At 37.5% G+C, this 13,651-nt stretch overlaps 1 protein-coding gene across 10 annotated transcripts in view; it reads right to left on the minus strand.

Moving 5' to 3' along the window:
* The window catches only part of PPP2R2C (protein phosphatase 2 regulatory subunit Bgamma), a 205,490-nt gene that overhangs the window by 13,447 nt on the left and 178,392 nt on the right, over window positions 1-13,651 (minus strand). For all 10 annotated transcript variants that reach the window (XM_032984474.2, XM_032984472.2, XM_032984473.2 and 7 more), the window contains one exon: window positions 4,648-4,817. In XM_032984474.2, the coding sequence (XP_032840365.1) occupies window positions 4,648-4,817 (170 nt within the window). The remainder of the gene's footprint in view (window positions 1-4,647; window positions 4,818-13,651) is intronic.

A 13,651-nucleotide genomic window follows, 5' to 3' on the forward strand; every position in this document is an offset into this window, starting at 1 on the left:
CTTTGCAGAAGATACTGTATTTAAAGAAGCTATCTGTACTTTTCCACAGCCCAATTAACCAGGTGCTACTGAATTATTGTTGCAAGAAGGCATGAAGCATACCTCCCTCAGCAGGCTGCAGACCACCCCTCTTCAACATATTTGTCTCCTGCTTGAGTGATTTTCTCAGTGCTAACCTAATACCCAAAGACATTTCACCAGCTGATACCCTAGATGTGCTAATTAATGTGCAAGAAATCTAATTAAAATAGTAACAAAAATACCATATTCCAAGATAAGTGAACTCTCACTTGTGGCAGAAAGAACTTGGCTCTATTAAAAGAACCTGTAGTGTATGGTATTACATATATTTGGGTAAGATATTTCAGAAGTCAAATACAGTACAAGGTTGTAGTTGCACAGGCTGGAAATCAGAACACTCATTTAGCCCAAGGATATCTCTTGTTTGGCTGAGACTTAAAACCAACATTGTAAATTCTCACTTACATACTTGAAAAGTGGGACTAACCAGCAGAAGACCTCTCCTTTGGGCCACACATCTCTGCTGAACAAGGGTTATCATAAAGAGAGAGATCTCATGCAAACCATTTCAATCCTTTGCTGAATTTGATTAGTTTTCCTTCTGGATGATTGGTTTCATTCCTCAACGAAATAATGAGCTAGAAAATCCCTGCCTAGAGGAATTTATTAATGCACTTTCACTCCTGTTGTTTTCTTCTAGCTATTGTGGAAACTGTAAAACAAAGATGTGTAGATGACCTCTCAGCACACATACCAATCTAATAGCCGAGGGGCATAATTTAGCTCTGGCTTACAGAGATACTGTTTTTTGCAAGTCCAGGGAGACTGTTCCTGCTCATGGATGTTCAGCATCCTCCTCTGGCCTGAGGGCATAAACATTTCTTCTAGTAAGGAAACTTCTATCAAGACCAGACCAGGGATAATGACCTTTCACTTGTATTTTCCTTAAACTAACCCATTTTCAATAGTCAAATTGTACAATAGCTTAAGAATAATTGTAACATAAGGTTATTAAGGATTATAAATTTTATTTATGGATTAATTTTCATTAATAGATGTGTGAACACTGAGCTGTATATCAACAGATAATGTCTTATACAGCAAACAGGCAAATGGTGGATGCAGATAAAACATTTCACAATTAAATGCATTTACCCTCATGGTGAATAATAGATCAGAACACCTTTAGTACTGATGCAGTTTCTTGCACCCTCTGTAATGAAATCCCTTCATTTTCTCTTTACTTAAAGCCTTTTTATGTTAGCAGTGCCATTTGTTACAGAATTGGAGTTCTTTATCATCTTTGTGAGCTCCCAACACTCAGAAGAAATAGAAATGTTGGGTGAAGCAGGAGAAGGAAGCAGTCTGCGTTTGCCTCATTGTCATTTCTAGGTCTTCCTCTTGTTACCATTTCCAGCAGCCATCTGTCATGACCACTGTCATGTATACCCCCTTTGCAAAGCGTGTCCAACTCTACAACTTGGAGCTGTGCCTTTCTATCAGCTCTGTCAAAAAGCACTTTGCAGTTCCTCTCTCAGATTTCTTACTGATCTCTTCAAGGTCTCAGCTCCTGTTCTCTTGACTGAATGTCTGCAGACTTGCACTACTGCCTTGGACAACCAGCTTGCTCTTCATGTGGACCCTTTGATTACCATATTTGACTGCATTCAGACCCTCAGAGCGACTATGAAAAAACTAACTGGAAGAAACACTTCATTTTCACCTTTTTTGCATGTTCATATGACCCTACCAATTGAGGGTAAAATCAGATTTGCCTTGTCTGTTACATATTGTTCTTACCACATGTGAATAGTACTCGAATCCAAACCAAATTAATTCCTAACTAATTACAAAAGGTATTCTCATTTTCTTCACTGCACTGTTTTAGGTCAGACCTTCATGGAATTATCTAGTAATTCCGTGCTCTAGACTAGCATAGCAACATGAGTATGTGGGGAGCAATTTCACTGGGACTGAATAGTCACAATCAGGAATTGCACTGGTAAGTGACACAGTAGTCCAAATCCCTATGCAATAGAGTCTGCCAACAGTGGATCAAGCTATTATCAGCTATGAATGTGTTCACCTCTGGGTGCTGCTAGTATGGTTCTGCTTGGGTAAGTCATCTGGCAGCATCAGAAGAGTATCCTGTTAGGCAGGGCTGCCTTGCACCATTCAAGCATTGACCATTCCACTGTATTGCTTTTTTAGTGCCATCCAGTGCACCAAGCTCTGCCTTTTTTTATTTTATGTGAAGCATTAACAGGAGAAAATTATGTTGAATCACTGTCAGCAGATAATGTGTTTCAGCAAGGCTGCAACAGCTGCTCTATGCGATAGCATTATTTTAGCCACAGCATGATAAGAAGAAGAACTTGCATGAGAAATTAGATTTTTTTTGTGATACTAAAATTGTAACCTGATAACGAAGCAATATAGTTATAGACTTCACTCTTTCTTAACAATCCTGTGGGGAAATCTCCTGTTGTGACCCTCTTCATGAGTCTTGCAGCTAGACTATATCTAAGTGACAACCATACAGTGGATGAAATGAGAAATTCAATCTTTTAATGAGCATCTTTAATCTTTTAATGATATACATATTATCATAAATATGTGGATACATATCTAAAAATGTTAGGTTTATTTGTTGGGTGATCCACCACAAAAAAATTTCTGAGAGATTTCCAAGTTTATTTATGAGATGTGAGAGATACCTCTAAGACAAATTATTTAGAAGAGTAACTTAAACTACTTTTTCTTAAGAACAGAATTCTCTACTATCTGCAGTTGAAAAATATGAAAGGCTGCCCAGAGCAGTTGGACCATGTGAATCCTACAGAGTCCTGTGCTACTGGCTTCCTAAGGCCCCTGAGTTCCAGATTCTCCTTTAGTCAGCTGCAATGCTCGGCAATGCATCTGTATACTCTTTACAAGGCACTGGATAAATATCTGAAAATGAAAGGCAACCCATAGATTAAGGTAAAGCAGCAAGAACCCTGTTATATTTGCAGCGGTTTTGTTGTTGTTGGTCTTTGTTTTTTGTTGTTTGTTTTTTTTTTTTTTTTTTCTATAAGCTTCTGACTGCAGTAATCAGTACTGAAAATTTTATATTATACTCATTTTTCCCATCTCAACATGGAGAAATATAACTTTTTAATTGGCCCCACTGTTGGGTGTCAGACTGATTTAAAGGTGGCCAGCTTGTTTCACTGCTACCTACATGAGCAAATAAAAGCAGATGTCAAAGTCAAGACAAACAGGTTGGCTTCATCAGCTATTCCTCTCCTGGGACAAGGTTGCCTGCTCCATTAGCATAAGTATAAAATAATGTATTACCTAAGTTCCCAAAATCTGAGATACGATTCTGTTACATAAAACACAGTCTCACCCTTACCCTCCCACTCCACTTTCACAGCATATCAGCATTTCTAACACATTTAGCATTACAAGTACTGCCATTTTCAGAGCAAATCCAATTCTGTAGTTTTAAAGGTATACAGGCTCAGACTTCCCGATACTAACAAGAGACACACTGACTAGTATCCACCAAAATATAATGGATGCATTGGAAAACACTGTGGCCTACTTTGTCTGCTAAACACTAACTAATAAATACCTCCAACATTACTGATGAAAATTTTTAATAAATTTTCATCAGTATATAATTAATAAAATGAGAGTAGCATTTTAATAAAACACTCTACTCTCATTCCATGTTATTTTAAAACCAATCTTAATTATAGTTACTGTGAACTACTGTACACCACCTGCCGTTATATAGACACAGAAAACAAAGGATCGTTCCAGCAGTGTCACAGGACTGTCTCTAAGTAAACAGTATGAGCCAGATGAATGACATTTTTCCTACTTTGCGTACTCTTCTGTAGGTAGCTTAACAGTTTTTTCTCATTGCATTTTCATAACAAGCAGTTTCTGTGTCACAGACATATTTTCCTTCTCCAAGGCAGAGTCAAAAAATGTAAGCTCAACCCTCTATTGCCAAACAGAACAGATGTCAGAGTACAAACTCAGTGCTGGCTGGAGCCACTGGCATTTTGTCTGGATAATATCACAATGAATTCAGGCAACCAGATGTGTCTGGCTGGCATTCGCGAACTGCTTTGTCAGTGGTGATGTCGGGGTTTAACACTGATCACTTCTAGAACTACACACAAGGGAGAGATGCATAGGTGAAGTTTTTTAAAAAAGTTCTGAAATTACAAAGGTGTAAACTCTCAGCAGTCCCAGGGGGAGCAGCATGCTAAGCAACACACAAAATCCTCTCCTCAGTTTCTTTTAAAGGTTAATAGTGAAATACATCATTGGAAAACAGATGCCAAAGTGAAGAGATGATTTCCCTTGTTAGAAGCATAATTTCTTTCAAGACCCCAATCCGCAGTGATGTTACCCTGATACCCTGGGCCTTACACTTCCTTACTAACGCTGAAATCGCCCTTTTCCAACTACAAGGATGCCACTGTGAGGATTTTAACCACCTTGATTAGCAGCTCTCTTATCTAGCTGCTTCTCAGACCAAGCAATGAGAAGTCTGGGAAAACATTAAGTTTTTGAACAGTGAGATGCTTGTATATCATTGCATTTCAAGACACAGGAGATACCTACCTGGTATGTTTCTACAGGCTTTGTTTCCATGTTCAGATCCCAAACCTTGACAGTGAGGTAATCTCTTGTTAGCATGTATCTACCGCTGTGACTGAATTTGACATCTGACACTGAAGAGATAATTTCTGAAAAAAATGATCTGTTACTGGGGTCTTCAGGTTCTTCATAAACTGTTCAAAGAAAAACAAGGAAGAGAGAAATTAGAATTCTATAAAAAAATGCTGTTATACAATCTGAACTGTGCACTTCTTGCAAAACATGTAATTCAGTGTACCAAGGAGTGTAATATAGAATGAATTATATGACCAGCACTTAACTTATCATTTTATCTTTATAGAAAAATACAAACTGTAAGCTTTAAATATTACAATAATTAACCTTATAGCTATGGGCCCAAAGCATCACTTTGGGAAATCAGGTAAATACACCAGTTAGTTGACTACAGCTACCTATAGCAAGGCAGTTCATCTGTGGTCATCCTTTCTGGGGTTCGCATGTCCTGTTTCCTGGCATAACCAAAATTCAGGTGTACCTGTTACATGAAAGGGGTACCCATGGCTTCACAACAGTCTTGGCATCCACAGGAAGGGTGCTTGCTCAAAGCCTGTCCTGGTTGCCAGAACCAGCTGGCCAGTCTGCCAACTACTCACTGGTCATGTCTGAAGGCACCTGAGACTAAACACAGGAATTTTGAAAAACAACTGCAAATTGCAATTACCTCTTCCTGAGAGGTGAGCAGAAAACAGACAGTGATTTACTATGTGGATACATGAACTGCTTAGTTGATGTGCAATTGCTGAGAGTTCTGGAAAGCACTAAACTCACTGTATGTGCTGGTTAGCTGTTCTGTATGCTACACGATCCAACAAGGCAAGGGATCATGAAATATTGCTTACAGTACCTCCATACAGGAAAATCCAGCTCTTGTAGCTATGAGATTGGTCATCCCTGTTCAGTTGTACATAATAATGATACTGGATGACTCACACTGAATTGGAGGAGCTTGAAACAACTGTTATTAGTGGGCTCTACTTCATCTGTTATGAGTCCACTAATCACCAAGGTCTCTTCGTTCTTCCCTCCAAAGCCTGCACCAACACTAGCCCTGCCTACCAGGTGCCTAGAGCAAATCTGTTGCCTTTCTGCAGGTACCTGTGGCCCCATGACCCAAATGACATCATATGGTAAACTTTAGTAGAAAGTCAGGCTTTCAGGGTCTTTCAGTTCTTACCAAAATCAGTAGGGTTTTGGCACCTATGTCTAGAATATTCTTTGAAAACTGGCAATTCGGTGACGGTCATTTTCAAGTTTCAAAAGCAGGTGAAGAAAAGCCATGTGATGAGACATGAAAATGTGCTGAAAGTAGTACAACTTTTTACTGTTAAACAGAGTTGTTTGTGTAGTCCACTGGAACATTTCTCTCTTAATTAATTTATCTATGATTATGCTTCAGACTGTCAAAAGCAACAAGGTTACAGTTTCCATCAGGTGAAATATTTTGCTGAAAGTTAAGGGAGACTACGTGGGCGAAGTATGTGGGGTAATGCAAAAAATTATGGGCAATTTTCTTTGGGGGTGGGCAGTGGAATGCAGCCAGGCGTGCACATGAGAATAAGGTCTATATTCGAACATGTACCACACATCTAAATGGTAATGAACTACTTCAAAAAGGGTGAAAAAACTTTTGAGACAGATTGTAAACGAACAACTTTAAATAGCTCTCTAAAATTTGCCTAGACGTTCTGCAAAGCAGGTATTTTGTAATTATCCTGTCAGTTTTTCAATACAAGTCTGACGAGCACAAAGCAATTATCATTTCTCATACCTCTTCCCTTTAATCTGTCCAAACTATGTACTTGGCTGGCAAGAATTTCATTGTCCTAGTTATGATGTGAAGTTGCTATTAAAACCAGGAAAGAAAGAAAGAAAAAAAAACCACTCTAACAGAACTGCACCTTCATTACTTCATTATAGCTGAGATATATTTTCTTGGCTCTGTGTGTCTTGTCCAACTCCCAATGATTAGAAGAGGAGTAATATTTGTACCTGGATACTCTGTATTTTGATAATTAATGAGATTAAACCATTCTATCCTTTATCTGCACTGTTTATTGCTTTTCTATCCTTACTACAGTAAGTATTAGAAAGACATAGATTAATTAACTGCAGAAACTAACGCAGGCATGAAAGCCTCGTATCGCTACAGAAAGAAAGATAGTGGTAGAAATTTTAGTAGCAGCAATTCTTTGCAGATAGTTCCTGTAGTCAGCATAACCAAGCCAGCAGAATTGTTACAGGAAATTAAGCAGCAGCTCCCAGTGTTACAGAGAAAGCTTAGCAACTCGCAGCATGTGCTTGAGTAACCCGAACAAGGCATTGGCCTCAGGAAATGAAGGTGAGATATAACATTCTTGGGTCTTAGCTATTTCTGGTTTAGCATCAACATAAGGTTATGCATACACTGCAAAAAAAAGCATAGTCTTCATTCAGTATGGATAATACACAAGTTGAGTAATTGGAGACAGAACAGTGGTGACAGCCATGCGACTTGGACTTCAGTTCAAGCAAATGATTCTAATTCAACCCTGGCCTCTTCAGGCTGATAAAGAAAACATGGTGCTAGCTCACTGTTTACAAAACCAGGTTTGCCAGCCTGAACTGGAAACACATTTCCTGTTAATTACAGTTTAGACTTATCTTTTGGAGGCTGCTCTTGTGCCAGGGGGCAATCAACATCCAAAACACGAGACTTCAAAATCTAGCTTACATATCTATATCTAAATAAACCAGGACTTGGAATCAGAACTTTACTGACATTTGATTACAAATTCTATTATACTCTGCAATTAATTTCTTTATTAACTTCTAAATAACTAACTTTTGCCATGAAAAAAGGTATTTAACTTTCATGAATACTGTTCTCGATAACCTTCACAGTGCTAATTATATTAAAGACACAAAGCTACCTGTCTAGTTGCAAACTAATGAACATAGGAATCACAAATAGTATGGTGCACTGAGCTTTCACATGACACTGCTCAGACTTAAATATGACCTCGATGACAGGACTGTGGAATAGAGAAATATCATGGGATTACAGAGTTAAACTGAGCATATCTCGGAGTACAGTGTTGGAGAGAAGCCTCTAAAGAAGACATCATTCCTGCCCCTTACTCTGCTGGTAGATCCATGGGTCAACTGGGAAGTCTGCTTAGGGAAATAAAAATGCTCAATCCCTTTCTGTACAGCTTCCTGCTCACAAGTTAAAAACCAGGGTAGCTTTTCATAGAAATAAGTCCGGACTTTGGAGAGAAGGATGGGTTGGGTGAAACATACTTGCCAGAGCACTGCTTTCCTGAATCCTGAAGAAAATCTGCAGCATAAAAATATGCCGCTTTTTTCTCAAAAGGAACTGCCATCTGCTGAAAAACAAACTCATCTCTTGTTAAAAAAAATCTCTTAGTGTTCCTTGAATTTCTCTGATCTAATGTCAACATGGAGACTTTCCTTAGAATCAGAGGATAGAAAAGGCATCTCTAATGTGTGCATTTATCATGCAGAAATATATGCAGATGTCTAAAGTAAAAAAATAAAAGGCCAGGAAATGCTAAAGTGGTAGAGTGAGTGGGAAGGTCCATCTCACTCAGCTTCCCTTCCAGAGACTGGCCAAAAGAAAGCAGACACCTTGGGCAGTAGCTAAAAAGAGTGTGGTGCACTTCCCATTAGCACCCTTGTGGCTCTCACCAAGCCAGTGAGCGGCACTCTGCGTGTCGTAGCTGCTGCCACTACAACTTCGCACTTATTTTAATATGGGCCTGATTCCACAAACTTGAAAGCTATACATTTCAGACAAGACAAATTCAATAAAATACAATTAAAGAAACCAACCCAAACTAATCTTGAAGTTCAATTCTAAATAAGAACTAATGGCTGACAAAAATTAGGACTACACACGTGAATGTAACCTTTCTTACACATTCTGGTTTACAAGTCTGATAACTTGTAAACCAGAATGTCTCACTCCGCTCAACACACACCATACAGGACCATGAGATGCGAATGCATGCTTTGAAATCCCACCATAGCAGTCTGGAGAGAGACCTGGTAGTCACTGATACTGCCCTCCTCTTCAGCTTTGCCAGCTACCTTTCACTGCTGTATGATATTTCAGTTTCCCAAATACATAATTGTGAAAGAGGGATATCAAACAGCTAGTAACACGGGAAAGTGATAAATCAAACAACATTACTGTGCGTACTCCACTGAAAAACAGCGAGTAGATTGTAACTAACCATTATCCCAACAATAGGCAAAAATAACTCGGTCTCAGAAAACAAACTCCCATGTTCTCATAAAAGATCTTTCTCTTTCTTTGTCCAATTTCCAAAGATGCACATTTTTGATGGAGTCATTGCTATTCTGCAGACTCCAGCACCCCTGCAAATTACTATTTTGTTTGCTGGGCAGAGCTTTAATAATTGCAGGGTGTAAATCCTGGCATATGTAAACTTTAAAAAATAGTAATAATGCTAAAAATGGCTTATATGGTGGTGCAGTGTCACAATCCAATGTAACATATAAAATCCTGTATTCCTCCTCAAATCATCACAAGCAGTATGCATGGTTCTCTACATTACTATAGGACCTTGAGTAATGCCCTGGCTGAATTTTCAACAGTCCTTCAACTTTTACTTTTCCTCTTACCTTCACTCTTTTGCCTGTATGAAATAAAAACACAAGCACTCAGAACTGTTGCAAGGCAGATGGTTCCAAAATACAAATACCAATAATGCTTTTAAAAACACAAAGAAGAATGATCTATTTAAAGGGCAAGCAATAACAGTACCTAAGATAATATGGGGCAGGGGTTAGATAAGCTATCTCTCTAATATAATAAAAGTTTATCTGGAGCTACTTTTTATTTTCAACCTGAATTTATAAGGGTATAATGGATCAACGGGATAAGAGAAATGTCAACTGTATTCAGTTAAACAAATCTTTCATTTCTTTTAAAAGAGAGAAACATAGAGTACAAGCTTTGGCAAAATTTTGTTATGTGCCTGAGCACTTGATGATAACGGCAAGGGTTTGCTGTGAAGTATCAGTACGCAAAACAAAGAGAAGCAGAGAACTAGCAAGGAAGAAGACCCTTAATGATAGCAGTCTATACTCCTCAAGGCATAAGGATATGAATCTTGAAAATCTGTTACTGATGACCAAAAGCAGAACTATGGATAAAACTGACTTTTGGTATTACAAAGCCAAATATATTTAAAAGGAAAAGCAAAGATGAATCGCGCTTACATATATTGCAGAACATGTGATTATCAGGGGGCAGGGGGAGGGACCAAAAAAAAAAAAAACAGGGAAAACTTGAAGATGAAACCTTACCAGGCTCCATAGTTTTGGTAAGAATTTCCATCATTCATAAGATAAAATTATAAGCAGCCTTAAAGAGTCATTCCCTATAGCAGAAAACCAAAACTTCTTCTTTCTACTTATGAACAAATAATAACTTTTTAAAGCTTTTTTTTCTAGAGGATACTGTTTATAGTTTATATCTTGTCCTGAAAACTTCTGTTTTTATAACATTTAAGCATTGTTACTTAGATTTAAGTCCTTGGAAATCCTGCACCAATAACTCTCCCTCCAAAGACTGCTAGTAGATGTAGAAAAGTGTCCAGCTCCTGTTCAAGGGTCACAGCTACAAATGGGTGAAGACAGTTTTGGCAACACTGGAAAAAGAGGCAGTGGGGTTAACAAAGAGGGAGAGGGCTGTAGAGGCCAGAGCCAGTGAAGATAGTGGAAAAAGAGAGGGAGAATAATTTTCTTTTTTATTATCCAAGCATGCAAACAGTCTGCAGTTAGGCTGAATTAAGGACTTATTACAGATAACCTGTGGGTTACACAGGTACACACACAAAAGGTGTATTTCAACTGGACCTGGAAATACTGGTGGCAGATCAGGTAATCTCTTTGTGGGCTTTAAGTTTCATAAACACAGAAAACAGATGCGGTCCCAGGCCAGACAATTTATCATCTAAATTAAGTTTCTCTTTCATTTCAGATCCCAAATGAAAACGGCTGCAATACCTGATTAAAATATACTGGAAAATGGTACTTTGAAATGTATGGAATTTCACCCATCTTGACAGACTAGCCACAGCAACTTACAAAAAGAACAAGAACCAATGTGCTCTCCTGACAGCTGATAAATCAACAATTTTATACATTCTTTTTTCCTGAAATACATGGTTATACTAATTAAATATTTCGCACAAAACATGAACCTAAGCTAAAAATCTTACAAATTATTTAACTATAATATGTTTAGATGGAAAATTACCACCACTCCCCAGGACAGCTGTGATTTGATCCACCACATATATTTCATAAAGTTTAGTATAAAAAAACCTAAGCTAAATGTAACAGAATTTATATAAAAATACTAACCACATTCATTTTTTAAGACCGTGACATTTGTTACTGTCCTTTAACACAGAAAGCATTATTGTTTTGTGACATTTAATTCAAGATGTGCTCACATCTTGAGCTCTGTGTAGTTCCGTTCTTATCCTTAACGTAGCAGAGGTCTCAAGAAGACACAAAAAATAACAATTTTGTGGGCAATAACAATAACCAGAAGTATCAAATTACACCCATGCAGGGAATGACTAAATAGACTTGGACTCCTGACCTAGGCAAGATTGAGGGGTTTGTAATTAAGAGTGGCATGGAAGAGATGAATAGGGAATGACAGTTCACTTCGTACAGTCTTTTCCAATCAACAAGTAGGGGTCACAAAGTGAAACTAGGAAAGCGTAAACACAGAGCTGATGGTTCTTCATTGCATGCCTAATAAAGTCTACTAAAGATTTACTAAAAGATACTGTGAATGGTAAAAATTGTAGGCAGGTTGAAAAATAACTGCATAAATTAAAGGGAAAATCAACCCAAACATCCATTTAAGTTTTGTTAAATGCAGTAAATTCACTCTCACTGAAGTCCCTGAACCCCAAGTTTCCAACAGCAAATTGCAGAGGTTAAAGATTATACACTTGCTCTGTTCTTACAGAACGAATGCTGTTGGTGTTGTTACTGCCCACTATTAGAACCAGAATACTGGGCTAGAAGAACCTTTGGTCTGCCCAGTGTAGTCATTATTATGAACTGTTTAAAACCTACTTTAGGATTCCATAGAAAATTGTTCCTGTGTTCATTCTAAGTGAATCAAGACCATTTGCAAGGCTCCCTTTGAAATTCATGGTCTCTTTATGCTTTTTAGCGTCATTGTTTATGATAATATTTTGATTTTACCATTATTATCTACTCTACCTTTCACTATCTCTAAATGTTTTATTGTTCTGTATTAAGCCAATCCACTTGTACATTCACCTCTTCAGAAATTCTCTTTCCAGATCAGGATGTTCTGCTAATGTGACAATCTTGCCTTCATGTTCTACACTGATTAATATGGTTATACATGTTTGGGAACTTTTGAGTCCACCTTCATAATCAATCTAAAGTACAATTATTTTATAACACATGAAGTATAAACAACTAACCATGATTACTTAACATTTTATATTACTTGTGCCTGTGGTTGCTTATCCTGTTTTAAACTGAAAAAGCAGTATCTTTTTATATTCCGATTTTCTATTTGTTTTTATATAATTCAGAGGGCACATCTTTGTGCCCTGGTCACTTACACATCATTTTCCTTCTTTGAGTAAAAGCAAGTTTCTGAAGCTACTTCCACACCAAAAAACTTAAATTCCAACTACCATTAAATCATTCTTTTATCCAGTGACCCAATATTAAAACTAGGCTTTCATCAATACCTCTAGAGAGTATGGCTTTTAAAAGGGGAGTCTCAAATCAATATTTAAGAATCTGTTTTACCATCTGAAGGGAGTTGCTGCAGCTTATAGCAAATCACAAGGGATAGTGCATTAGTGCTGAAAGGCAAAGCCAGATCAATAGCTAAAGATCAGTGGGTGGGAGGTTCACTCACTACAGTTGCTTATATTAATGTAACTTTCCCAGTGAGTTTGTTAATAAAGAGGAACGGTGCTAAAGAGAGCAAGAAAGTGAAGAAATGCAAAGTTAACCTAGAAGATCAAGTCTTTTTAACCTCAGTCTCACAAAGACTTACAGGCGTGTTTAATACCACGTGTTGTGAGCAATCCCACAGAGTTAATGCAACAAGAAACTGCTACTCCTCTACAGTCAAATTAATGCATAAGTCTTTCCGATCTTGATATATAAGGTTAGTGATAAATGTTTTTTCTTTTTCCCCAGTGAAACAGGATCTTGAAAGAATAATGTTGGTTTCATGCGACACTGAAAAGCAGTATTTGTTGCTATTAAAAAATTAAGCAAACAAGAGAGGAATTTTAATAGACTGAATAATTAAAGCAATCTTACAGCAATTATTTGCTTTATCTATGTGTGGTTGGGGGAGAGGGGTTAATGAAACACCTCTTCAATCATAAATCATTTACCATTGCTTCAGGCTTTTCTCTTTCCTTTTACTATTTGATAGCTAGATGTACATAAATCAGTTTTTTCTTACTCAGATTTAATTTTAACATACCTTGCACAATTGGAGGAAATACTATATAGACATAATTGCATTTCTGTAGAAATGCTTTTTGAATTTTCATTACCCATGTTTTAAATGTCTTTATTATACATTCATCTAAACTGAGCAGAATGGAAGCTTTGAAGCCCATGCTAAAGGCAAGCTACCAAATTTCAATGGGATTCCTGCACAACGAAGGATCCCTTCCAGGATCTAGTTTAGCATGTGTGAAATTGTAGTAACAGATCTTTAGTGACAGTCATAATTACAAAATTATCAGGATACTGGCACATTTTTTCATTGAGGATATAAAATCAGCAATGAATATATGTCTTTGTAGTGCATGCTTATAAAATAAATCCAGACTTAGGGTAAGGAGAACAAGCCTTTATTACAGCACAGGGTCAAATCATTATGGAA

This window comes from Tyto alba, unplaced genomic scaffold, assembly GCF_018691265.1.
Source record: "Tyto alba isolate M040663 unplaced genomic scaffold, T.alba_DEE_v4.0 Super-Scaffold_6, whole genome shotgun sequence".
Lineage (NCBI taxonomy): Eukaryota > Metazoa > Chordata > Aves > Strigiformes > Tytonidae > Tyto > Tyto alba.